The 27,890-nt window shown below is 37.6% G+C and overlaps 2 protein-coding genes across 10 annotated transcripts; both read left to right on the top strand.

Moving 5' to 3' along the window:
• Nucleotides 1-1,411: 1,411 nt before the first annotated feature.
• prxl2c (peroxiredoxin like 2C) lies at nt 1,412-4,881 on the top strand. The gene is made up of 6 exons (XM_038308069.1): nt 1,412-1,684; nt 1,927-1,995; nt 2,111-2,164; nt 2,775-2,880; nt 3,082-3,216; nt 3,299-4,881. The coding sequence occupies exons 1-6, from the start codon at nt 1,499-1,501 to the stop codon at nt 3,427-3,429; spliced, it is 681 nt and encodes a 226-aa protein (XP_038163997.1). The 5' UTR covers nt 1,412-1,498; the 3' UTR covers nt 3,430-4,881.
• Nucleotides 4,882-7,602: 2,721 nt separating this feature from the next.
• Nucleotides 7,603-27,890, top strand: cdc14b (cell division cycle 14B). Of its 9 annotated transcripts, XM_038308090.1 has the most exons (17): nt 8,536-8,602; nt 8,748-8,839; nt 8,950-9,040; nt 11,215-11,290; nt 11,790-11,882; nt 11,967-12,043; nt 14,858-14,924; nt 15,011-15,161; nt 15,241-15,471; nt 15,561-15,699; nt 17,168-17,336; nt 17,456-17,553; nt 23,648-23,695; nt 23,777-23,902; nt 25,500-25,668; nt 27,193-27,258; nt 27,366-27,890. In XM_038308090.1, exons 2-16 carry the CDS (start codon nt 8,773-8,775, stop codon nt 27,214-27,216), a joined length of 1,626 nt encoding a protein of 541 aa, XP_038164018.1. In that variant the 5' UTR covers nt 8,536-8,602; nt 8,748-8,772; the 3' UTR covers nt 27,217-27,258; nt 27,366-27,890. The 9 variants fall into 9 exon arrangements, 8 of the variants coding, with proteins under 8 accessions (XP_038164015.1, XP_038164016.1, XP_038164019.1 ...); XM_038308087.1 differs by lacking the exons at nt 8,536-8,602; nt 8,748-8,839 and adding an exon at nt 7,603-7,874; XM_038308089.1 differs by lacking the exon at nt 8,536-8,602 and having other exon boundaries at nt 8,610-8,839.

Genomic DNA, 27,890 nt, shown 5'->3' with positions numbered 1-27,890 from the left:
ACTACTTCAATAATAACCTAAAAATCTATTTAATGTAGATATTAATACATATAAATATATATATTTTTTGCAGAACAATTTTTGGTAAAAGTAGGTAAGTAATGACGATGGAGAAGATGTTCGCCTCAGACTTTTTTTCCTGTACACTTTAATTAGTCAGCACAGATATTTAAATATATGCATCTATTTGTTAGGAAAGGCTGTAGGAAAGTATAGTTTGTCTTTATTTACAAAATATGGATGTTGTGGTGGTTCCTTTGGGAACAGTGTAGATTGACCCTTAGGTTCTGGTGCCTATTCGCTTTCGCCCACCCCCCAGTGTAAATTGGTGCCTGGCCACCAATCAGCTCTAGCGACATTTTAGAGCACCTAAACATAGCAGTACTGATTTTGTTCTGTGGGAAGAAACCAGGGTACCCAAAAAGAATCTATACATGCAGGAATGAGAACATGCAAAGCATGCAGACGCCTTCCAGAGTGAGCCTAGCCTGGGGGGCCATGATCAGCTTTAGCCAATCTTTGGACACCCCTACCAGATGATTTGTTCTTCCTATGTGAGTGTAACCCCCATCAAAAATGTCACAATTTATTATTCATAATATTATACTACAAATAAAGAGGTATATTAACCAAATGAGTGCTCTTTTAATAATTAGTATGTTTTATGGGGTAGAGTTTGTCTCTGCAGGCATCTAGGACTCTTCTATGTAATTAGATATAAAGAATTACTCAAGCCATTTAATGTAGTGGATGTAAAATCATAAATCAAATTAAACTGCACCAATGTTTTTATCTAGAACCTTATGAGATCTAGTCTTTCCTCAGTGATTTATCTGGAAAATACAGGTTAGATGTTCCTGTTAATCTTCCTATTGGTTCATTGTGATCAGTGTAGATTGACCCTGAATTATCGGCCATCCTCCTCAGTGCACAGTTCTTTGGAACCCGGCCTCTGTGTGCAAATAATATCTAATGAGTAAATAAATTACAGAGAGATAGTTTACTCTCTCTTTCAAATTATTTTTGTTTACAAAACTTTCCCCATGTACACAGATAAGCGCAATAACATTTTCACTCAGTACTTTGCCATTGTAAGCTCAATGTTGGAAGTGGCATTAAGTATTTGTTAAGAGTAGATAACTTATGCCTCATAAAAGGCTCTGCTGCTCTGGAATCAGACCTCTCCCCATCAGACTGCACAGATATAAGACAAGCTCCTAAATAGGCAATTTAAACACTCCTCTCTCTCCCTCTACCCCTCTTTCTGTCTCTCTATCCCTCTCTCTCCCCTCTCTCTGTCCCTCCCCTCTCTCCCTCTCTCCTCACCTCTCTCTCCCCTCTCTCCCTCTCTCCCTCTCTCTCTCTCTCTCTCTCTCTCTCTCCCCTCCCTCTCTCTCCCCTCCCTCTCTCTCACTCTGGGCGTGAAGCTCCAAACTTCCTCAGCCATTGAGAGGCAACTCCCTAAATAACCCTGGGAAGCCTGCATGCGAAGGGAAAAATGGCTGAATTGTTTTCACCGATTACTCGACAGGTTTCAAGGGAAAAGTTTGACGCTGGAACCCAAAATCTGAAAGATATTAAGCTCAAGGATGTCGAGGACTGTTTGATTTACGACCGTCTTGGAGTCTCTTTCCCTTTCAAGAACTTATATCAAGACAGCAAATCCGTCATCATTTTTGTCCGGGTGAGAAAGACAGAAAAACAAAAACATGCAATAGAAATAATATGGCTTCTGTATAGTTTTCCATTGTCTTGTAAAAGGTATTCTTCAGGTGAGCCTAAGCTCACCTGAAGAATACCTTCCTAAGCTCCTTCCTATGAGGAATTTCATATGAAAATAAAAACGGGATGAAGATCTCGTAGTTTTGCTCTCCTGTTCTAATAACATCTGCTTATAAATAACATAAATCCTGTTTGTCTGTGCAGAATTTCTTATGCTATAGCTGCAAGGAGTATGTTGAAGATTTGAGCAAAGTGCCCAGAGAAGCGCTGGAGGTGAGTCCTGACCTATTGAACCTGCATTAATCCCATCAGCCAATCAGATTTTCTGTTGTATCATGTTGACAGTCTACAACAAGACTGTTAAAAGTGATTCAATGTGTCTGTGCAGGAGGCGGGAATTCGACTGGTTGTTATAGGTCAGTCATCTCATCAACATATAGAGGTAATCAAATCTATATAAATCTAATAGGAATAATGCATGATGACGCTACCAGAAGAAGAGACATTTAATTTAATTATTTCAAATGGATGTTTAAAGTGTTTACATTAATGTCATCCTGGAAAACTTTTCAGCATATTGTCAGGCTATATCATTATAACCTTTGGTTTAATTTATGGGATGTGTGTGAATAACCAGTACAACATTGTGAATGATTAATGTGGAAAATAAATCATGCAAAAACAAAAAAATCTATAGTAATCATTTGCATTCAGCCCCTTTTAATATAATTATCCTAAATAAACCACCACATGTTTCTATCAGAAGTGACCTCATTAGTTAATAAAGCATCATGTGTGTAATTTATTCTGCTGTGAAAAAACAATTATCTGCAAAATAGGGAATTAAGAACTGGATGAGACATTAAACAGTTATATTAAACTTGTGTGGAAGGAGAAGGATGGCATAGTCTGATATCAATCAAGTCTGATCAATTCAGTCATTTTTTATAGCTTCTTGTTGTTTTTGTTTTTTTTATTTGTTCATAAATGTCTTTATGATTAATTATGGCTTAATTCTTCTTTGTCTTTGTGTTCCTCTCTCTTTAATTCAGCCTTTCTGTTTGCTGACAGGCTATTTTCATGAAATGTATGTGGACCCCAAAAGAACAATTTACCTTAAGCTGGGGATGAAGATAGAGGAGACATTCACTGACTCTGGTAATTATGTAAGATTTAAAAAATGTTACTGCTAGTGTCAGATTAAAAAGATAATAGACGTCAGGGTCAGGGTTGGGATGTTTAGATTAGATCTTGGCTTTGAATGATTTACATGTTAGTTTTCCTTCATTAACCACAGATAAAGGGATGGATATTCTTTGTGGCACAGTCACATATTGAGATGTGTTTCTGTGTTCCCAGCGCTGACCAGCCCCCATGTGAAGTCTGGTTTATTCATGGGCCAAATAAAGAGCATATGGAGGGCCATGACCAGCCCTGCCTTTGACTTTCAAGGTGATTTGCATCAGCAGGGTGGAGCCATGATCGTGGGACCAGGTACAGTAAGGTGTCTTCTCTCTTTATCATACCTTCTCTCATCTTTAAAAATAAATCATATTTCCCCCTCTTTTCTCTGCAGGCTCCCAAGTCCATTTTTTCCATTGTGACATGAACCGATTGGATCACATGCCCATCAACTGGCTCCTTGAGCTCGCTGGAGTTAAACAGACCTTTGACTTTAACAATAAACCTAAAATTATCCATGTGTAGCATCAACCCCCACCCCACCAGAGAGCTTTACTGTAAATATATAGCTACAATTCCATGATATGCAACCTTTTCCTTCAATTATTATAGGTTGCTAAGCTTGCATTTCTTGTCATAATGCAATTGCAGCTCATTTATAAGAAAGAAACTAGACGGAGGCACCCAATATCAGTTTAAGTAACAAAAAAAAAACCTTATATAGCATTGTAAAAGAAACCATTTTTCAGGATTATATCATTTGTAATAATAAATGGATAATCTAGTTAAAGGTGGATTATCTTGTGACTATATTCATCAGAGTTAAGATGTTCAACATTTCGGTGTTACTCATTTCTGTCAAGCTGATGGGAGGCGTTTCCTTTTTTTATGAAAGAAAGTAAAGTGATGTAAGTTCTTGTGATATTTATCTTGGATCTTGCAGTGAATGTGTTTCTTTCCGGTCTTTCAATTTGAAAAAAAAAAACTTTTTTTACTGTGAAGAGTATTTCCATTATTTTCATCCATTAACAAGTCTTCTCCCTGGGGCTTTACTTGAACAACACCCCTCATGTCCCCCTGAAACGAAAAAGTTGCTGCTCTCAGAGTGTTATGTGATGCATAGCAAATCCAGCATACCCGTTGTCAACTTGGACACAAACTTCACTTAATAATCTGTATTAATTTGGTCTAAATCAGCTAATTGGTTCGTGAAACATCCCTGCAGTTGTTTAAGGTGTTTGTAATGTTCGTTTCTGATATCTAGAGTCTGAAGCCGGAAATGTTGGACGGACCTTTTTTTAATTTTTTTTAATTCATAGCTGCAGGAATGAGTTCACAGCAAACGTTTTAAAGCTACATGCTTAAAAATTGGAAAGATGACCAAGCACCAGAGATAATGAGATCAAAATGACCAGTACTAGTTTGCATATATTATAATGACTCAAAGATAAAGAGTACACTGAATATTTAATTTTTTTTTTTTTATCCATATTTACTTGCACTGATGTGTCATCATTTTTATATGCAAATCTGGATAAGATCAGAATTTCCCTTCTGTCTAACACCATAGCTGCTGTATGGTTCATGTGCTTTTTTTAGACTATCAAGAAAATTTTAAGCTATGACATTTTTGTAACCAATTTATTACATGTCGGTGTTTTTGGGCTGGTTATGCAGTTCGTTACAGGGTAACATTCACATGGTCCAAGGAAAAGAAGTTTTTCTTTAGGATTATTTTAAGAAAAGCAGAATTGGACCAATCTATGTAGTTCTGAAAACAAACATCTCAAACTCTGCCCTGCAAATGTGGTCATACTGAACTTTATCATATGTTTTCATATTTTAACCACAATCATCACTTTACTTTCATTTATTTTTTTAATCTACCGACTCAAGTATTGTATAACTGTGAAGTGAAAAATATGCATTGTTTTTCATTTTATTTCATGAATAAAAATCTTAAAGGTGTGGAGAGAATTTGTGTTCAGGCCCCCAGACTAATTTTTTTTTTTCAAACCACCTTTACCACAATTAAATCTATAGGCCTTTTGGGGGAAATGCCTTACCACTTTCTGGTTCAAGATCACTTAGATTTGGATAGCTCTTTTCGGAACTAGATTTTGTGTTTCATGGGGTAAAGAGAAAATGTGTCTCTGCAAGTCATCTGGGAGTCTTCAGTGAAGTCATAGATAAAAAACAATATTAATTACAACTTTTCAAATAATTAAATTATGTAGAGATTAGTGCTTGTAAATATCAATTTTAAGCAGAATGTTTATTGATACAAGTGGTAGGGCTGGGTAAAAAAAATCGATTTTGAATCGATTCCTTTACATTTTTGCAAAATCGATGTCTAGGGAATGAGATCGATTCATTTTATAGTGACCTGCGTGACGTTCACATTCAAATGCGCAGGAAAGATGCATTCATGATTACTTCAAGCCAGACAGATGCAAATATACCCAATAGGTTGACTGAAGACATTAACAAATGGGGGCTGACCAGAAAACATCCTTTAGTTGTTACAGACAACGCTGCAAATATGGTTTGTGCAGTGGAGATAATGCAACTCATGCATTACTGCTGTGTCACGTCTGCTTGCTCGAGTAAGGCTTCACTTTTTCACTTTTCACAAACAAGTTTGCACTTTTGAGACAGTTTTATTCACATCTCGAGTTTAAACTATCTGATTTACAAGTTTGCACTTTTTGTTTAATGTCACAGGAAAAAAACTAAATAAATGAGTATTTTGAAACACAGTTGAACCACTTTCATTATTGTAAAAGCAGATCGAATCGAAATTAATCGATTTAGAAACTTATTAATCAAAATCGAATCGATTCAGGACTTTGGCGAAAATACCCAGCCCTAACAAGTAGGTAAGTAATGACGATGGAAAAGATTTACGCCTCACACCTCAAAACTGAAAGAATTTTATCCACTATACCTTTTATTCATATATGCGTCTTGTTAGCAAAGGCTTTCGGAATTTATAGTTAGCCTTTATTTAGAAAATATGGATGTTTTGCTCGTTAATTTTCCTGTTGGACGAGACATCCCAAGTTCCAAAAACTAATTTCAGGGAGATGCTTTTCCCCCAACCCCCCGCGGACAACGGATCCGCACTGTGCCCCATGCATACAAACTAAAGGCCAGCAACATTTCAACAGCTGTTTATTAACTAACAGTAATTTCTTAAACACAAAACAGAACAGTATTGGTGTTTTATTTTTAATACTTTCAATCACACATAGGTTGTGCTTTCTATTTTTCATGGGACTTAAGCATACAGTGCACCTCGCCATGGTGTCATCATTCCTCACCATGGCTGGTTCTAGACAGGGGCCAACGGAGGCCAGTGTCCCTGTAGATCATGTCCTGTACTGAAGACATATTACTTACAAGAAATTCTAATGATGATCTGCGCTGAAACAGACATGATTACTGATAGGTCCTTTGGATCTATTTCATTCTTCTTCTTTACAAATTCTGTTTTACTAATTATTAAAAAACAATAAGGTGATAGCTTCAGTGGGATTGACATAGGATCCCAGTTTTCATCCATTAAATTTTTTCCCCCACATATAAAAAAAAAAATTGCTCTAATTTTTTTAGATGAATTTAAGTTTTTCTTGAGTTCCAAATCCATTTTTAGAGAAAATGGTAGTTTTAACTTAAATTAAGTCAAAAAAATTTGTAAAATTCCTACATTTTAAATGTATATTCATCTCATAAGAAATAGAACTTTTATTGAACCTAATTGAAAAGAAATTTCCCTTCATGCAGCTCTCTTAATATATTTGAATCCCTTGCCCTGTTTTTTATTTCATGCTTTTCTGTTCTCCCATGAAAACACGCTGCCCCCCTCCTGGCCCCCTGGTACATTTGGTCTAGATCCGCCTCTGTTCCTCACCTTCACTAGATGTGGATATACTTTAGTATACTCTGCTGTAAAATTAGTCCTATATTTTCGTTTTTTACTCGAAGATTCAACCTCTGCCGTTTCACAGGATGCACAGCTTAGAGTGGTAACTAGGTGACTGCCAGAGAGTAACCCAGAGAAACTTATCGGACTGATCCAATCAGCTTTCTGACAACCAGTCGTCTGGAACGCTGGTGGAACAGAGCATCACTTTGGACAGATACGCTGCGCAGATTTCACCAGCAACCTCCTCCCTACACCCCGATCTCTCTTGTTGTTTCTGCACGATCAAAGCAGTTCTAATCTGCACATGATGCATGAATGCACACGCATTAAAAAAACCACCTCGCAGAGTGTAAAATCTGGGATAATTTATCCAAATCGCGGACATCCGTGAACAACTATCGATATCAGGGAGACTCCCGGAACTTCCGGGAGACTTGGGAAGTCTGAAATTGACCGTGAGGTTCTGACCCCTATCCGCTTTCGGCCCCCCTTCTCAGTGTACATCAGCCCTTATGAAAATGTTCTGGCTACGCCTCTGCTTATAATCCAGATTTCTAAACTGCTGGTGGACTGATTTCAGAACACAGATCTTACATTTTCTATGTTCTGGTCATGTTTACAATTAAATTCAGTTTCACTTTATGCTTTACACTTTCCTTCAACTATGTGTTCTAACTGAGTGTCAAACACTGCAGCTGCTTTAGGGTGCTTTAATCCCGATACGTCACTTGCAAGGGATTCAGAAATCAGAAACCTGCCCCTACTCAAAGACGTCACCACCACAGAGAGAGGCTGGAGCAGCCACCTCTACCTCGGTTTGACACAACAGCAACACGCAGATCAGGAGCAAAGCCATGTTACATTAACAGCCAGGAGGATATATCTGCAGTAGACTCGGGGAATGTCCTTCATGCTGCAGCTCCCGAGGAGAGAATGAAGCGCAAAAACGAGAAGAGGCGAACCGAGTCCAGGAAAAAACGCCGCGCAGCCCACAGCAGCCCAGAGGCGGAGCCAAACTCTGATATTTACATTGAGATAACAGGTAAGAGCGCTCTGCACACTGAATGAACCCTGGCAACTTTCCAGGCACTTGGTCAGTGGATGGACACCTGCGAACACTGTGTCCTTTTAAAACAAAACACTCCTCGGTTTTTTTAGTTTTGCCCCCAATATGGCGACAGCGTCGGTCCTTTATCTAGCAGGATTGTAGGGAGTTAATAATAATACACTATGTAATATACACCATGTAATTTATATTTGGCGTTTATGACAATGAAATCAGTCAGTTTTGTAAAACATTATCTTAAATGTTTCTCCTTTAAACCGATCGTGTTCTACATGCGCACAATGCGTATGATATGTTTGTGATGTTAAACAGTAATCCCCACGTCGGTTCCTCCTGATAATGATTTTTTTAAACCTTTATGACGTTTCCTGGTTCCAGTTCATCCTTCATCTCAAGTCTGACAGAGAGGGTTTGTCTTAAGTGGAAACAACAAATCTGACTGGCTAACAGATCGTCCTAGCAACCGCTTTGGCAACTATCCCGGGACCTATCATGTCGCTCATGAAGAGAACTTTAAACTAAAAGAGGCGGGGACCCAACGGAAGTGACAGTTCCTTCCTCCAATCAGGTGGAAGCACTGTATCTCTCTCAGCCAATGGCGTCTCAGCTAAGCTTTAAGGGGAGGAGTCACGCGGGGAGGTTTGGAGATCGGTTTTTAGCAGAGTGCGCACTTGAGATCTAAAGTCTGCTTCGCTTCTCAGATGGTGACTTTCTTCTTTTTTTTAAAAACATTGCAGCATTAGAAAAGAAACATTAAGTCAGACTTATTTCAATATAATTGATATTACGTTTTTTTTGAGGAAAAATAATAGTTTAGGTGTTAAAGCGACTTGCATGTTTTTCGTGAAGGAATCTGCTTAAGGTGGAAAACGTCATGCTCGGATCTGCTCGCAAAATGACTTCAGACGATGTTTTCTCCAAATGCATCGAGTTTATTAAGGGTATGTCACAAGAAATGTTTAATAAGTGCGTGTAAAAGCAGTTGGGAGAAAAGTAAATAAGTTGGTTGTCTTTTTTTGTCTCCCTGCCCCCTCCTTCCTTCTCTCCTCAGATCAACTATATTTTGCCATTCTTCAGCAAAAGATCAAAAGCACAGCTGACCGACACTGCTTCTGCATAGATGAAGAGCTCGCATATGAGAAGTAAGTGCTTTGCTTAGGATATTAAAGAGGTAATTATTGTTTTATAACAGGGCAAACATTTTAAAGGCAATATATCAACATTTCTCAATCAATTTGAATTGATTATTGAAATCAAGTGTTATGTGATAAGGAGGAGAAGAAATAAAGATTGATGCAGGTTAAAGTTAGCCAATAGTGATGACTTAGACTAGGAATTGTGAACTTTGGCATCTGTCCATAAAAGTGTCAGAAAAAAAAGAAGAAACAGATTAAATGTTGAATTTGAGTTCATACATTTCAGATTTATACTAGGAATGCTGCAGTTCGATAATTTATTATGGATATGGCTCAGATAAAGAGAAAAAAAGATGCTGATAAGTTGATTGTCAGTAAATAACATACAAAATGTTCTTCTAGCTAATATTCTCCTTAAAAAAAAAAAAAAGTGCTTCAAATGAAGACAGTTTGGGTGAAGGATCATCTGTTTTCAGAAGCCTAGCCAGAACATTTTAATAAGGGTGGCCAGGCAACAACCAATGTACACTGAGGGGTGGCCGAAAGTGGATAGGCACCGAAACCGCAGGGTCAATCTACACTGTTCCAAAAGGAAAATTAACAGGCGAAAAATCCATATTTTCTAAATAAAGACAAACAATACTTTCCCACAGCCTTTTCTAACAAAAAGAGGAATCTATTCCTATATCCATGCTTTCTAGATTAAAGGTATAGTGGATAAAATTCTTTCAGGTTTGAGTTTTGTGTGAACATCTTTTCCATCATCATTACTTACCTACTTTATCAGTAATTATTCTGCATAAAATTAATATTTACAAATAATAATATCTACATAAATTGATAATTTAATACATTTTTATTAACATTTTTATTTATCTATGATTTCACTGAAGACTCAAGACGACTTGCAGAGACGCATCATTTTCTCTTTACCCAATAAAACACAAAATCTAGTTCTGAAAAGAGCATGAATTCTGTATTTATCATCTTTAATAGATTATATATATATATATTATATATATATATATTTATATATTGATGTGCAGAATTAAACACTGTTTTTGTCGTTATGTAATTGATAATATATGAAAAATTTAAATGTTTTGCAGCCATCAATATTGGATGGAAATAAATGGTAGGGGTGGCCGCAGGGGTGACCAATGATTGGCTAAGGGTGGCCATGGCCACCCCTGGCCCCCCATCTAGCTTCGCACCTGTCCATTTTCCCTTTATATTTCTTCTATGCAGCTCACCCATGTCTTCCTAATAGTTTAAGCACTTAAAGCATATTTTTACAGCATAGGGTTACATTGTATTTTATTGGTCTGCCTCTCTGATTTAAACATAAAGATACCATGTCCTGTTGTTCTACAATACTTACTGTTTTTTTAATTTGCAGTTTTTTGGAGAGACCTCATATTAACCGTAGAAGGTTCCCCCTAATGCTGTATGAAATATTGTTTTGTTTTTTGTTTTATTTGTTTGTTTGTTTTTTTGAGAAAAGAAATGCGAAAGCATTATTTTTTACAGACTTTTTTACTTTTATAATTTTCCACAAGCATAAACATAAAATAGTTTGTCAGTTTAAAAGGGTCCTATTATTGACGACTCCAGGAATCAGACAGGTGATGTCTACTGTTTATTTATTTATTTATTTATTTTTTTTTCTATATATTTAATTTTTTTATTTGGGTTTTTTACTGTTTTTATCTTTTCTTCCATTATTTTTTGTGTTTATGTCTTCAATGTTATAAACTTTCTGTGTTTTTTCCTATGGGTTTGTCTTTTTGTATCATACCGTAAATACATACAAAGCATTTAATACCCAAATTATTATTAGGGACTTTATCATTATATCTACAGGTCCGCATGCCCCTTCGGAAATGGTTAAAATCTCACATGTAACTTCATAATTTGTAAATTAGCTATTTTCAGTCCCAGAGAGAACATGACTGATGAGAGGTTCGACCCAGTGCTACAAAAAAAAAAAGCAACCTTAACATTTTTGCATTTTGTCCTTCTCTAGCTGGACCACTTTATCTTCAAATGCTTCCAAATATAGTCATCACTCTCGTCAGTATTTTCACTGATTCGATCCGGTGAAGCTCCCACAGGGATGAATGCTGGCTGCATAAATAGCCGTTCTTACACTTTCTTTCTTCTCTTGTTTTCTCTCTCAGCTTCTATGCGGACTTTGGTCCCCTTAACCTGGCCATGTTTTATCGCTTCTCTTGTAAGCTGACAAAGAAGCTAAAGGTAAAGTAAACCACAGCAATAACCTGCTCTTCCTGGAAGAGGAGCCTGGAAAGGAAAACAGTGAACACTCAATAAACGTTAAGAATTGCAGAAAGCTGTGTAAATAGCAGATTTGTTGTGTTTTAGGGTTCTAGTTTTACCAGTTTTCTGCAGCAGTGCTTGTGTGCCAGCTTGTGATTGCACTGTTCCTATGTGTTCAGGAGAGTTACACCATATTTCTCTTTTATTCAATCATTTGCTTAGATATATTAACAACCACTTTCTTTATTTAGCTTTTCTATGAAGATAAGCAGACGGTAGAACTAGAATAAAAACTCTTCACATTAAGGAACTTTGGTTCAGGAATCTTTGTCTGCAGCTTTGCAAAATAACTGTGTTAGGGTGATAAAGTAGAGCACTTAAACCAAATAATTTACTCAGCTTTTTACTGTCTCCATGCCACACTCAGTCTAATTGATTTAACACCTTGTCTGCCTCTGTTTTTCATGGTTTTGCACAGTCAATCACACTGACAAAGAAGAGGATCATATTTTATACCTGCGGGGATCAGAAAAAACAAGCCAACGCTGCCTACCTAATAGGCTCATATGCTGTAAGTTCTGCACATAAACGAAAACTGAATGCATGTTCCAGGTAAACATGGAGAGTGTTTGATCAAATAGCGCTGTTTTTTTAGGTGATGCATCTAAATATGACACCAGAGGAAGCCTACAGCCTGCTGGTATCCAGGAATTCAACTTATCTGCCTTTCAGGTAACAAATCAACTTTGAGGTTGTCCTTCTAAGGCTAATTTCTCACTACTTGCTCTCAGTTGTGAGATCAAGGTTTATTTGAAAGTAAATTATTTAACCCTTTATAGGGCAAGTTACCATTTTTGATCACTTGCATACCACCCCTTACAAATGGAGTGACATTTCTTTTATTCTCAGAGTGTTTTTCATGAATTTCTTATAGAAGCACTTTTATTATTTTTCTTAAAATATACGAGCAACTTGGCCTTTCTTGTTATTACATTGGCATTCATTTATGCCATCAAAATATACATCTTTTTTGAACGTTACAAAGGTAATAAGGTCTTGTACTGGATTCCAATAACACACTACAAAAATTATCTATAAATTTGTGAAAATGTCTTAAAGTAAGTGTATTTACTAGGGATGCACAATATAATCGGCCACCTATCGGTATCGGCCTTAAAACTGAATATTGGACATCGGCCACCCCACCGATATTTAACCCGATATTTGATCAGCTTCTGAGTTTCTAAAGTCTAAAAAAAAAAATACTACTTCTTCTTCTTCATCAAAAACTTCTTTTTTACAGACTTAAAAACTTCTAAAGACGAGGGAAAAATATTGATACATTAAAATATCACAATATCTTCATATGCTGATATATTGCCATTTAAAAACACCATATCAATCTCTTTAACTAATGAAATATTGCTATAATTCATCGTTATGCTACGAAATCCCCCGAAAATTCACGAAATTTTGCCATATTTTTATATGTTGATATATTGACGCAGTATCGATCTATTTTACTAACAAAATCTCACAAGAATTTGCAAAATATCATGAGAGTTTGTAACAGAACGATGAAATTTCACGAGATTTTGAAAGTAAAATAGATCCATACCGCGTTTTTAAAAATCGATTTGATATCAGCATATGAAAATATGTTTGAGTATATTATTTTTCAAAGTGTCAGAAATGGATAACGAAACTGCTATTTTCAATGACTACTTATTTTTGTCCAGCTTTAACATCGGTATTGATATCGGTTATCGGCTACATGAGTTTTAAAATATCGGCATATTGGATATCGGCCAAAATCCCAATATCGTGCATTCCTAGTATTTACCCTTAATTTGAGTAGGTAAATAAGAAAATCTCCCAGTTGAAGGAGCATTTTTATCCTTTAAATCAGATTATTTGATATTATGCACTTGAAATAGGAGACTGCATTTTTCCCCCTTATTTTAAATCTAAATTTTCTTATTCCATTTGCAAAGTATCTCACTTACCTGCTCAGTTCAAGAAAAAATGCACTTATTAATGCACTTTTTTTTTTAAAGAAAAACTGACTTACTTAGATTTCAGTTCTTTGCAGTGTACTCTTTGCTTGAAATTTAGAGGTTTAAAGTCTTTCACTGAATTCCCTATAAAGGGTTAATACAAATGTTTTTTTCTGTGTGTGCTCATCTGTTTTTCTAAGTAGGGTTTGGGAATTGATTATATAATATAATAATTATTATATTGGCAAATTTTCTAATCACAGAGGCACATTTGGTCGCATTACATTTAGCAGGAGTAAAATACTGACTTTTTTACCGTAGCCCCTTGGGTGGCAGTAATGCCCTTAAAGTGGGTTTACTGCCACACAAGAGGGTGGAGAGAGTTGGAGCCTGCAAGCAGAACTATGTGTGTAGAATTAAGCACTTTTCCACACAACATTAACAGTTAAATCCTGCAATAATGGACTCTTGAAAGCTATGGTCATTAAATCAATGGATCCCCTGAAGTGAAACATCTGTTTGTGTGTAGAGCAAAGGCTAAATGGTTCAGCTGCATTTTAAAGTTACTTTAAACTTAAAAATGTATTGTTTCACCAGGGCTGCATCATACTGACATGAAATCACCATATAAAGAGTCCAAAAATGTAGAAAAAAAACTATTTTTAGTTCTTAAAAAGATCTAAATTTTAAATTTAACCGTAATTTTTAGCCTTAAAAAGTCTGGAATACTTCCAGATTGTTGGTGGTAGTTTGCAGATTTTTGTGTTCATTCCTTCCATATTTTATAGTTCTGATGAAGTTATTGAGGCGTTATTACCCTGTAAAAAAAAACAAACAAACAAAAGAACTACAAACCTCTTTGTAAATGGGAGCAATTATGTCTGTTAAAATGAACTTAATCCCCTCAGATTAAAAGTACCAATCAAGAAAGGGTGTGCAGGCATTTCTTTGTAATTGTGGCTTTATAATCCTCCAAAAACATTAATCCCTGGTAAATAAAAATCTTCCAAAATCTAGTGTAAAAATGTAGCCAAAAAAATGGGAAGCTTTAACTACAATTTTAAAGTATGTTTTTTTTGCAGAAATCCAATATACCTTGTCACAGAAAAAGGGACCACACCCACCCAAGTAAACATGGCGGTGGCAGTATGGTACTGAGTTGACCGGATTAGAGCGTTTGACAGATATGGAGACGTTCTACTGGGTAGAGTGTAATCTATTTGGGTTGATGGTAGACTCTGACCACTATAGCCTTATACCTGGAGTTTCTGGTCAGCACAGTATTAATTAAGGATTTTAACAGCTTTTTAGTGCTTTAACAGATTTGATTTGACATGTTGCTGATAAAATAGTTAATTTAATTCCTAGAGGAATTAGAGGCTGATGCGTTTTTTCTAGGCTTCATGTGAACAGAAAACAAGGGAAGACTATAATAAAAGCAGGGATCTGACATCACCTTTAGCATTAAAGCAGAGAGACGTTCTCATGACCAATAGTCCAAATGCTGCTTATCAGATCCGTCTCCTCACTTATTCTCTGCACTTCACAGAGATGCATCGTTTGGAACCTGCATGTACAATCTGGACATACTGGATTGCCTGCGAGGTGTTCACAAAGTATGGAAATAAACACATAGATTTTATGTGATCTGTTGCCATGGTGCCAATATAATTAAACTAGATCCCCTTCAACGTTCCTTTAGGCTCTACAGTACGGCTGGCTCGACTTCTCAAACTTTGATGTGGAAGAGTACGAGCATTACGAAAGGGCCGAGAACGGTGACTTCAACTGGATCATTCCTGGGAAGTTCCTGGCGTTCAGTGGGCCTCATCCAAAAAGCAAGATAGAAAATGGTGAATGTGGAGCCTTGTAGAGATTTCTCATATGCCAGCTAAAGACCTCCTGGATTTTAACACGCTTCTTTTCCTGCAGGATACCCTCTACATGCTCCTGAGGCCTACATCCCATACTTCCGAAAACACAACATCACGACAATCATCAGGCTCAACAAAAAGATGTACGATGCCAGGCGCTTCACGGACTCTGGCTTCGAGCATCATGACCTGTTCTTTGTGGACGGGAGCACGCCGAATGACACCATTGTTAAAAAGTTCCTCAACATCTGTGAGAATGCAGATGGAGTGATTGCCGTCCACTGCAAGGGTAAGAGTCCGACTCTGAAGCATCTTTATGTAGCTGGTCCGCTCTGCTTGATTCTTCTGACCATCATGCTTCTTCTTATTTGTCTCCAGCTGGCCTGGGAAGAACCGGTACGCTAATCGCTTGTTATATGATGAAACATTATGGCCTGACTGCAGCAGAGTCCATAGCATGGATACGGATCTGCCGACCAGGATCCATAATTGGACCCCAGCAGAACTTTGTAGAAGAGTAGGTGTTCACTCACAACTTTCCATTACTGATAGTTTGGTAATGAAGTAGATTTTAGGTTCACTGCAGAAAATGAAACAAATACAGAGTTTCTTTTCATTAAATGTGACTTGGAAGACTTGCAAACTGCAAGAAACATGGAACATGACACAACCGTGTTTGGAGAGGAAGATAAGTTAACCAACAATAAGAAGAAAAAGGATTTGTGCTTGCGAACCTTCCGCAAAACAATCCCGCCCCCTTGATAATCAACCAATCACATTCACTTTGTTCAATTGTGTAAAATCGGGCACCGCTCAGGAGAATTCAGATCTGCAACTGTTGGAACAGCCGTTTCCCTACGACTTTAAAGATTTACTTCTTCATTTGCACATATACAGAATTAAAACCGTTGTTTGAGGATCTCTAGTCAGCTCTATGAAAAAGTGGACTTCAGACTCTATCATTGACTCCGACTCCCCTTTAGGGCTCCTTTTTAATGGATTGAATGTTTTAAAACCATTGTAAATCAGTTTGTTAGTGCAGAGATCTTCAAAGAAGGTGCAAAGTGATTTGTGTTTACAGTTCAGCAGACGATGTGTGCAAACCATTTTTTGAATGTTTGCCACCATCATCATGCAGATCATAATTTAATGAATCAACTGCGCAAATTTATGTATGAAGGATATGTAAATGTAAATATTTACCAAGTGCAAAGTGATTTTTCCAAATCGGAAATGCAACTGCGGCTGCAGTTTTTTATCCTTTTTAGTATTTTGGAAAATGAGGTGCAAACTGAAACAAAAAATCTCTAGTCATTGTTGCCATAAAGATGGCATTGGTACAATCAGCAGACAAAGACAACTTTCACGTTTTATGTCAGTTTACTTTTTTTAATATTTAAATTCAGTTATTTTCAACATTCGATTTTTTTTACTTTTGTTTGTAGCGCTAAGAGATAGGCTTCCCATATAAGATGCTTTATAAATATTATTTAGTATTATAATTATCGTTTTAAGTAATTTTTAGCATTATTGCGTCCATCTCTGGCTTTGAACCTCATCTTTCCTTTACAGCCGCTTTCAAAATGCCTTTAGAACATGGTGTTTTCTCATTTTATTGGGTGGAGTTAAGTTGGTTTGGACATCTTAACATTTGCGCTGTAATCTGTAGATCATCCACAACACGCCCATTTATTGCACATACTAAAAAAAAATTACTTGTACAGTTTAGTGCCTGTTCTTGGAACCTTTGCAGATTAGTGTGCTTTCAGACAGACATTCGCTCTCACTTTGCCAGCAGATAAAGAGAGTGACCCTTGAAGGCAGGTGTGAAGGGTTCAAATTCCTTATTGACTGGTTTGTCAAGCTGAACTGGCCAATAGAGCGCTCTCAGCAGGTTCTATGAGAAGCCTCATAACAAAGTTTGGTTGTGGTTTGGCAAAAAGAATAAACTGCCAGTTGAGATCCGCTGTCAATTGACTCTCCAGAAAGCAGAACGGCCTCTGGGCACAGGGGGATGTTTTCCGGGAGAAGAAGCTGAATGAGAGGGAGAACGGGAAGACGGCTGTAACCAGGATCCTATCTGGGGTGGATGACATCACCATCAATGGCAGCAACAAGAACAGAGCATCCTGCAAGAAAGAAGAAAAAGAGCAAGTGAGTTTAGTTGTAATGCTTCTGTGGTGTTTAGGTTAAGATGTGATTGTGTAGCTTTGAGCGTCACAGTAGCACCGAGAGCAGCAGGAACGGATGTTGAATTTTCCTTTTTTTTCCAGTACGACGACGAAGATGAGAGGAACGGCCTGACGCAGGGGGATAAACTGCGAGCCCTGAAGAGCAAGAGGCAGGCCAGGTCTTCTACCGGTTCTCTATCGTAAGTACCAACGCAGTCAGCAGGCCCCATCATGCATCAAACCCTTATGTGTTGAAATAAGCAATCCTCCATATCAGACCATTTCATGTATACCCAGATGTTCAAACCATAAGTAGCTTATGCTTTGAAGACCAGAAAGTGACGTTTGTTGTCGTTTTAATTTACTTCATGACCATTTAGTTTGATAAGCTTCACTAGTTCCTCAGTCTTAGGATGCCGAGTTCCTAGTTGTGTGTTTTATGGGCGCAGCAACGCAGCAGTGATTCTTTAATATTACTTAACTGTATCAGTCCTTTAATGAGTGAGGAATAAGATAAATAATGTAACATGGAAGATGAAACTCAGATTGTATTATCTAGAGTTAAGGACACACAATCTTTTAGTTAAGACAGCTGTTTGTTAAAAGCTTGATTTAAGAAGGACAAACAGGTGTGGAAGTTGAGGACTTTTTAAAAAAATATTGACATTTTATTTATTTTTGTAAAGTTAGACTCTCAACGTTTAAAAGGCAAACAATGGTGATAAATATTTAATAGGCATTCCCGTCACCATGCTATTCTGTCAGAATCTTTATTATGTAAATAAATCTCCCATGTAGTGAAAAGGTGAGACTTTGAAATAATCTGTTTGGCTGAGAATACATTAATAGTTTAATATTTAGATAGAAAAGACTAGAAAGTTTGTTTTCTGCAGTCTGAGATGTTTAATTTGTGTTGCAGTTTTTTATTTTTCTAGCTTCCAGTTTTTACTTGTATTTTATTGTTATGGAGGACTTAGTGGTGACTGAAAAGGGACTTTTTTTCCTCACTCTTCTAAGTGTTTTTTTCTTTTTAACACATTGGTTGAATCCCAAACCTCCCCCTAAGCACTACCTGTTAAGCGTTCAGTGAAAAGTGGGATGGTCTCTTCCCTCCAAAGTAAAAAGGAAAGCAGTCGTTGCTATGGTGATGCATGATGTGAGTGGCTGTAGGTTTGTGGCGCAGGTTGACATGAGAAACATCTGCCCCTTTCTTAAAACAAGAGGACCTTCCCTTTTGGAATTAATTATATCTTTGTTCTTCTTTTCCTAACTGCTGATTTTATGTCAATGTGACAAAGATGGCGTACGCTCCACAGGAACGAGTAGACGAAGGGTTAGTGTTTAGGTTAGTGTTTAGGGGCTGATTTGGGAGGCTGAATCCCAACAAACATGGCATTGGTTTGATGTGACCTGCGCCACAGAGCTACAGCCACGCCCGTGTGTCACTGTGCTGCCAGCGGAATTACTGATTTCCCTTTCTGATGGAGGTGAAAGGCTGTCCCATTCACGTTTATGAGGTAGTTATGGGCCGCTACCTCCACTCGCCATGAGCCCTGGCATCTTAACCAGGTCCTGGCAGCAAAAACACCCCAACTGGTCAAAACTAATATTGCCACGAATTTCACATAACGGCCAAACACTGCATTCAAGTTAGGACTTAATATCAGGAAAATGTTAGTACATGTTGCAGTAATGTAATAGCTTTCTATAAATTAATTGACAATAAAAAAAAAGGGCTAAGTCGTCTTTCACTAATGATGCTTTAAACAAGCATCACCTAACAGGCATAGAGCCTGAATGGATTGCCGGTAATAATAGCAGTCCTTTCTCCTTATGCATTATTTATATAATGGATAAACTGTGATTTAATCCTAGCAGCCGTTTGTGACTGAGCTAACCTACAACTCATTTGGAGCTTGTTGTCTCTAACCATGCTGTTAAACACCAACAGGATCTATATCAGCAAATAGCTTCAAATACAGCCAGTCATTTCAGCTAATCAGTTGTGTTTACACGTAACCATTGGACTCATGCAGCTCCAAATGTTCTGCAAGATTTTCCACCAAGGCAACGATCCCAGTATCTCGAAATGCTCAAAACATAAAATGTAAAAAAAAATCAAATAAAACCTGATTTCTTACTTTTTTATGTCTTTAATTCGGAGAGTGTATTTTAATGATTTCTTTGCGGCTTAAGAATATGGAGTTTGTTTTTGAAAATTTTAATATTTAACACAAACTTCTCCCAGTAATAATGGTGATAGAGGGATATTCAGCTAAAAAGCAGGTTGTATCCTGTCATACTGACATGATCATACAACTTTTCCAAGCTGTTTAAGCGTTTCCCCACATTTGGATAATATCCTTGAATCCTCCAACTCCACATCATTTGTGGCCGTACAAATCAAGCTGTGGACGGATGGGTGTCAGCCGTGGCTGAGGATGGTTGACGGGCCTCTGCCCATGTACCCATATGGCTTTTGTTGTCCCATATCAGGCAGGTGGTAGTGTTCTGCTGCAGCCTCATGGGCACAGCGTGGCCAGTGTGTTGCCTGCCGTTCAAAAGGTAGCTGAGGGAGGCAGAGAGGGACAGTGGGGCAGAGGAAAGCAGAGGGAGAGAGGATGTGAGGTTTTGTATAAGGAGGTAAGTGCAGCTTACATCCTCTTCCTGTTGAGATGGTTGCTATGCCAATGAATGGTATGGCTGATCGTTTTGTTTTGTTTGACTTTTTTCCTTTTCTTTCTTTGGGTTACTATGGTGTGAAGTGGATATGCACTTTAGTGAATGTATAACATTTACACACTATCCACTGTCTGCCTCGTGGACGCACTGATATAAAGGCATACAGTTGCTTGCAAAGGGTTTGGAAGCCCTCGGACATTTGGATTTATTCCTGCACTTCGACACTTTACAGCTTCAGTGTATTTTATTGGGATTTTTTTAGAAGACGAGAACTAAAAATTTTTGCTCTTTTATTATACAAGATCTGAAAAGAGTGATGTGAATTTGTCTTTGGCTCTAATAAATCTAGTGTAACCAATCGCCTTCAGAAGTCATTGGATTCGTAAATACAGTCCAGTAGGGGATTATTTGATCTCAGGATAAATCTAGCTATTCTTTTAAAGCCTAATGTCTTTCTTAAAAATATTAGTTCCTTCTGCAGTTTGCCAACATGTGCCCTTTAGAAATTCTTTATGCAGGATTGGTAACAAAGCCATGAAGAGGACTTCATGGTAACCACAGATACATGGTAGGCAAGGCAACATAATGCTGTAGGGATACTTGTCCCTCAGTGAAAGTTTAGCTGGTCATCTGTTGGAATTAAGCAGCAGAACCTACAGTAGAAGCAAATAGAACATGTCTTTTTAGATGGCCTAGTCAAAGTCCAGACCTAGGTTCAGATAAAAAAAAAAGTCATAAAGTTCAAATTACCTATCTTACAAAGAATATGGAGACATTTTAGTCTCCAGGTGTGCAGAATTAGACTGAAGGCTGTAATTAAAGTAAAACATGTTTCTATAGTCCACTCTTTTTCATATGAATTCTGCTTGTGTCGATCTACCGCATAAGATCCCAATCTACTTTGCTGACGCCTGTGGTTTTAACGTGACAAAACGGCAAAACTGTTTAAGCCCTTTGCAAGGTACTGCATCCTAGATATCTTCTGTTGTTAAGGAAACCAATATTCTTTAAAACAGCAGCATCAGTTCAACTGATCACAGATTTAGAAAAGATCTGGATTGGCTGAATTCAAGGTTTTTGTCTTTTGCTTGCATTAGTGACTTGGCACTATATATATATAAACTTACAGTAAACACTTTAGCCTCGATTTGCTGCAGCTGTTTCATTTGATGGTAAATTGGGTCATTTTCCAGCTTTAAAGGTTTAGCTGTAGTTTTTTTTTTTAAAGCATTTCAATTATTTCAGGGTTGAGTTGGGTTTGCTGTATCATAAGGTTATTTTATTAAAAAGCTTTGTGCATGAACATCTGAGGAATAAAAGCTGATTTTTATCTTTATCAAAAGAAATGTGGGGAAAAATAGGAGAGTTTTGTTCTTTTTTAGGGGATATGATGTTTAGATTTACATGCTGCTATGCAAACATCTAATCCAGGGCTGAACTTTACCATCTGGCTTCACTATTTTTCATTTTCTAATGCATGTTAAAATACAGGGACTATTAGAAGAATGCTTATCTAAACTCTTCTCCATCCTCTCTGCCTTTTCCATGCATGACATAAAGCGCTAGACCCCTACAGACAGACTTGCATGCTCACGCCTCAGTCTCCACTGCTGTTTGTGTCAGACATGTCAGAATGTTTGGCTGGGATCATAGTCAGCGGCCTGCTGCTGTTTCTCCATTGTTTTCTGAGTGGATCGCCGTACACACACCACCTGAGCTGTTCACTCCTGCAGGTTTCCACCTCTGCCAGATTCTGTTGAAGCCGAACCTTTTTTATGACATTAAATTTGGTAAACCATACAACTGAAACCAGATAGTTACAGAAACTGTATAAAAAGACTCTGTTTGTTTTCTCTGTCTGACATTTCATCAGACTAAATCTGTCCTGTTTTTTTTTTTTTTTTTTTTTTAGGCCAGTTGCAATATTCCAAAGTAATTTTCAAAAACTTTAATTAAAGGTGCTGAGTCATATACTATTATAACTTTCTGAATGTACACACCACCAGTGGCTCTCTCTGGTTCCATACAAAGGCTTTCCAATTTTTTAATAGTGCCCTGTTGGCTTGTCGTATTTTATTTTTTTGTTTCAAATTTTATTTTTGGTCAGTTCTTTTTTCAAACTTAAGCATTTTGCATTTTTTCCATAACCAGACCAGGTGGCCCAGAGATACAGCAATGAGTAAATAGAGATGTAATTGAGGGAGACAAGCAAGTCAGCATTTCCCCAGTGGAGGAAAAGAGCAAAGTGCGAGGAAAGAGGAGGATTAGAAATCACACGATGGCCGTATTTCACAGGAGGGGCTGTAAACCATGTTTGATTGTTTCTTTTAACTATGTTTTTTTTTTTGTTTACTGTCGTAGATCGACGCTGTAATGCAAACTTACTTGTTTTTTTGCTGTTTTCACACATAAAATCCTTCCCTAAGTACATACCATCGTGAGGTTTCCCTTCACTTTAAAGGCAAATTCCCCATTTGCTAAGAAAATATATGAATGTTGAAAAACCAATTTTATGGTATTTATTAAAGCAAAATAGAGTTGTTAATCATAATTGAGCAGAGAAGATTTAGTGTGATTTAATGTCAGTGATTCAAATAAGGATCTTTTTATGCAGGGAATGTAAATATCTGGTTTCATCAATTGTTTAAGCTTTCACAAAGAAGTTTTGAGATTTTGATAGTCATTTTATATGAATGATTCCGTTTTCTTTTTCAACCTTTAGTCTTTTATAAGGGTGCAGATTTTTGTGGAACAATGTCTGAAATGTTAGAGACCGTCAGAACAAACTCCTTCAGTCTGGGACGGTTGGGTGCAAGACTTTGTGTTCCATCTAATCCAGTCCCAGTGGAAAAGTACACCATCAGAGGCTTTGTGTTCTGCCCAGACGTCTCTTGTCTCTCCTTCCTTTTTTCCCCCCCATTTGCTCTTGTTGTTGGATTTGTCCTCCTTTCAGATGGCTGGTAGCCATGCTGCTCTCCCTGTGTAGCCTTGCCCTGTGGTGGATTGTGTATGGCCTTCCTTCTTCCATCCTGCATTTCTGTATAGACGGGTTAGGATTTCTCTGAGTTCTGCCGCCCGTCAGCCCCCCCTCAAACCTCTCCTTCTGGAGCTCTAACTGAGAAATGCTGTAAGTGAGCCCCTGCTCTCTTTTAATATCCAACCCAAATCAGAAATTTGTTCAGAATCATCCTCTGCTTTTATTCTGTCGATTGTCAAGTTTTAAATCTGATCAGCAGAGCCAGTTTTCCTTTTAATCATCATACACTGATACTTTTTCCATGTCACCATTTTTCCCTTAAATTCTTAGACATTCCTACCAACCTACCATCTTTTAAAAAAAAACGTACTTTGCTGTTAATTGTGTTCGCTGTAAAACTGTTGGATCCTGTCTGTTTATGTTGCTCCATTGATCTATATCAAACACCTAACCTGCTTTTACTGACTTACTCTGCCTAATAAATGCAAGGCTGTGTTAAGTCTACAATCTACCGTAATTCGAATGCATTTCACTTATTTCTACCGACCTTTCTTCCTCCCGAACCCCAAATTAGTGATTTATTTCTGTCAGATCTAACCTACTAGATATTTATATTATGTTATTTGTCTTTGCAGGCATGAAGAGAACAAAATAAACACCAGGTCCTCTTCGCAGTCCCTGAGGTAAAATTTGCAGGGTTTGCCCGAAGTATAGACATAAACAATGCCGTCGACTAATAGAATCTGGTTTGTCTGTGTGTGCAGTGGGGTGATAATGCAGGATGGTGTTCAGGGCTGTAAGACCAGCATCAGCTCCCTGGCTCTATCCGATCGCTCAGACAGCAGGAAAAGAAGCAGAACCTCTCTGCCAGCTAACGGAGTAGGAGGAAGGTCAGTGGCTTTGTTTGAATATTAAGTTCATATTAACCAGAGTAAAGCATGATGAGAACTGAAAACATAATAAATGTCTTATTATTGATAGTTTAGGTTGGACTTTATCTGCTTTTTCTATGTGGCACTCACACAGATAAGGAGCAAATACAGAGGCTATAACCACTCATAAGGTGTTTTTCACTGTTTGTTAGGATTTTATGTTTACATTTCCTCTCATTTAAAACCCAAAACTTCTATGTGTTCTATTTTGATCAGGTGTGGCAGACCAGAAAAAATTAGTAAAATGTGAGGAAAAGAGTCCATAGTTCTCAGAAAGTTTTGCAAAAACAAATCAGAGTGAAATAGGCTGCAGTTCTGCTGCACCTTGCAATGAAATTACAGCTGCAGGTCCTCTGGGGGATTTTTTAATCAGCGGATATTTGCACACTAGTATAAACTCAGTCAGACTAAAATGAGAGCAGCTATGGGTAGCTTTTTGAAGATCAGCTACAGCTGTTCTGGAAAAGCTTGAGGTCTGGATGTTGACTGGATCATTCCGGTGAGACTATGCATTGATTAAAGGCCTGAACGCACCGAATCCAATTATCCGTCCGATCCGACAGAAAATCGGTCGGACAAGGTCGCGGCGTTTAACGCTCTTTGGGTATCAATAGTGATGATCACACCCGACAAGATTTTACGCTAGGCTAGGGGGCTTGCATAGCTACGACTGAGAGAGACCCCATCTCTATTTTAGTACTCTGCAATTCAGCTTTAATTTCATGGGTCTGGCAGAAAGAGAGACGCGGTTAAAAGTAGAACACATCCGCTTTGGGGGAAAATACCAAATAAAATCTGTTAATCCCATGGGGAAACATTCAAACATGGAGTCGCACATCGCGACAAGGAACAAGAAAAGAAACATTAAAAAAATGAATGCTTTACTCATGATAGGAATTCAGTAGGACAGAAAACAGCTCTATTGGGATCCTCTTTGAGCCTTGCAAAAAAACAAAATAATGAGGGGCAGACAGAGCAGGCAAGCGCGGCGTATCTCTCTAACCTTTGTGAAAAAAAAAAAACAAAGAACAACTTTGATAAATTTCACAGATCTCTCTCTGAGAATCACCTCTCACTGCCTCAGTCAGCTCATATACCCCCACTGTACGCCCCCTCCAGGCCTATAGTCTTTTCCAGTCTCTTAAGTTTTCTGTCTTTTATCTTTTTTGAGTAAGTTCAATTCCATTCCATGAGATGAACCATTTTGTGCTTTAACCAGACCCGTGAACTACTTGTCTCTCTTGTCTACAGAGATCAGAACAAGCAGCTTATTGTGCTGCAGCTCAGCATTGGAGTATTTATCAGAGGGTTAGAGGCCTGCACAGAGCAGCTGTTGGTGTCAAGGGGGACTAAATAGTACATCATCATACATTGTTGTCATGGATCTTTTCCTTCCACCTAACACTCATGTTCAACTTTGTACGTTTTATGGCATAAAGCCCAGTGACATGCATAGGATATTGTATTTAAATGTGATGGAGTTCAGATGACAAAAGTATGAACATTTCTGTGAGACACTGTAGAGTAAATTAACAGCTTTCCTTTTCTCTGCCAGCTCCCTGAGCCATACCGGGCTGGTCAGGTCCCTAGGCAACCTGCATGTAGTGGCTGGCAACAGCGACCCAATGTACTGTGAGCCATGTGGCAGCCATAGAGACACAGCCAGTGTCAGAGCCAACACAGGCACCTTCACCAACTTAAACGCAGCACAGGGACACCTGCAGGCAAGCTCCCTCAGACACACTCTGAGCCCAGTGGAGACTTGGGGCTGCAATTAAATGCAAAGAAAAACATTCTATTTTGGGAATTTTTCTGTAACAGACAGGAAAATATTTTAGCACCTCTTCAAAGGTTAAGGCGTTGAATTTATTTAGCATACAGGAATGTGCAGAAGGATTATGTGGCTCATTTGCAGGTTTGTGTTCAGTAACTCTCATTATTAAACTTTTCCTAATGATCACCATAATGCAGCTCTTCTAACCAGAACTTTTCGTATCTATATCATCTATATCCTCAGCAGAACCACAGGCTGATCCACTTCATGGTAGCTGCACTGATAGTGTAAAAAGGAATATTGAGAGCAAGTAGTGAAATACTTGTAATGCTCTAATATTCTTCTAATATTGAGTCACTGATTTTATTAGCTATGAGCTAATATTAGCCAAAGTAAAATAAATAAAACTTGCAATTTTTATTTGAATTGAGGAGACTCACATTTTGTACCGAATTACTTAAAGGAGCTAACTTCAGAGTAATGCTGGGATTTACAAAGATCTCTACACTAATTTACCAGCTTTTCTCTGGTTCCTGAAGATCTCTCTGCACTAATTTACCAGATTATTTCTAATTTATGGGGATTTCTCTGCATTAATTTACCAGATTATCTCTAGCTAATGGAGATCTCAGCACTCATTTACCAGATTATCTCTAGTTCATGGATATCTCTCTGCACTAATTTACCAGATTATTTCTAATTTATGGGGATTTCTCTGCATTAATTTACCAGATTATCTCTAGCCAATGGAGATCTCTGCACTAATTTACCAGATTATTTCTAATTTATGGGGATTTCTCTGCACAAATTTACCGGATTATCTCTAGCTAATGGAGATCTCTGAACTAATGTACCAGTTTATCTATTTCTCTATTCACGGATAACTGTCTTTAATGATTAAGCAGATCATCTTTTCTAATTTATGGGCGTTTCTCTGCACTAATTCACAAGATTATCTCTAATTTATGGAGATTTCTCTGAACTAATTCACTAGATTATCTCTACCTAATGGAGATCTCTGCACTAATTTACCAGATTGTCTCTAGTTCATGGATATCTCTGCACTTACTTACCAGATTATTTCTACTTTAAGGGGATTTCTCTGCATTAATTTACCAGATTATCTCTAGAATAGGAATTTTCTATTTTTTTGATTTTGTGGGATTTATTAAAACAGCTGTTTATATTGAGATTTTTTTTTACATCATACAGTTTACATAACCTGACATCTTTCTTACACACCTAAAATGTCCCATGCTTTTAATACATCTGCAAATGTGTCTCGTCTGCAACTTCTTGAATCTCCTCTTGCCTGTTCTTACAACAGTAGCATCTTTTAAATTATGACTGGCTATAGCTTTTCTGGACTTTGCTGCTCACTGTGTGGTCTGCCTGTGGTCGTTAGCCGCTCCTTAAGCTTATTTGGCATCCTTTATTTGTGCTCACCCTTTTCTCTCTGTCTTGCATGCAACAGACCTGCTGTGTCACGAGGACGTAAAGTTCGCAGCTCTTTGCAATCAAATAGATTTTCCAGACTATGGTATCAATCTTCTCATTCCTTTTGTAGTAGCTTTCTTTCATATAAATGTTTGATGTATATCTTTTTGTGAAATATTTTAATGACTGTTTTTTTTTTTTTCCTTTTAGTCACTCCATACCCAAAGCTAGAGCTCCTCTTCTCCGGTAAACCTGTTGATCTGTTAAAAAAAAAAGAAAAATCAGGATATCCAACATGAAACAAGTCTGCATGAATATTGATTTGAAGCGACCGTTTACTGCAGACAAACCTGGACGTTTTTGTTTGGGTATTTTTTAAACATGCAGCATAATTCATTTTTAAATCATGAGCTTGTTTTTTATTTACTGAATCATGCAGATGTCCGATTGAACCACAACCGGTGTATAATATGTAAATCTGAGAAATGATCCATGAAAAACTCTGACTCCAAGTAAAGTTGTACTGCCGCTCAGCATGTTTTGTACAAGGCCCGTCATTTGGCCAGCTTTTAAGCTCCTTTATTTCAAAGCTGTACATGTCAACAGTTATTACACGGTTTATATATTGTAAATATTTTGTACTGTTAAAAATCATGTGATTAAAAATGTCCTAATGGGGCATTTACTATTGATAATCCAAGAAAAATTATTTTCAATAAATTTGCTTCCAGATGA

The sequence above is a fragment of the Cyprinodon tularosa genome, unplaced genomic scaffold (genome assembly GCF_016077235.1).
Source record: "Cyprinodon tularosa strain WSP-4 unplaced genomic scaffold, ASM1607723v1 ctg63, whole genome shotgun sequence".
Lineage (NCBI taxonomy): Eukaryota > Metazoa > Chordata > Actinopteri > Cyprinodontiformes > Cyprinodontidae > Cyprinodon > Cyprinodon tularosa.
The sequence above is the reverse complement of the archived record's forward strand: the minus strand, read 5'-3'. Positions and strand labels throughout refer to the sequence as shown.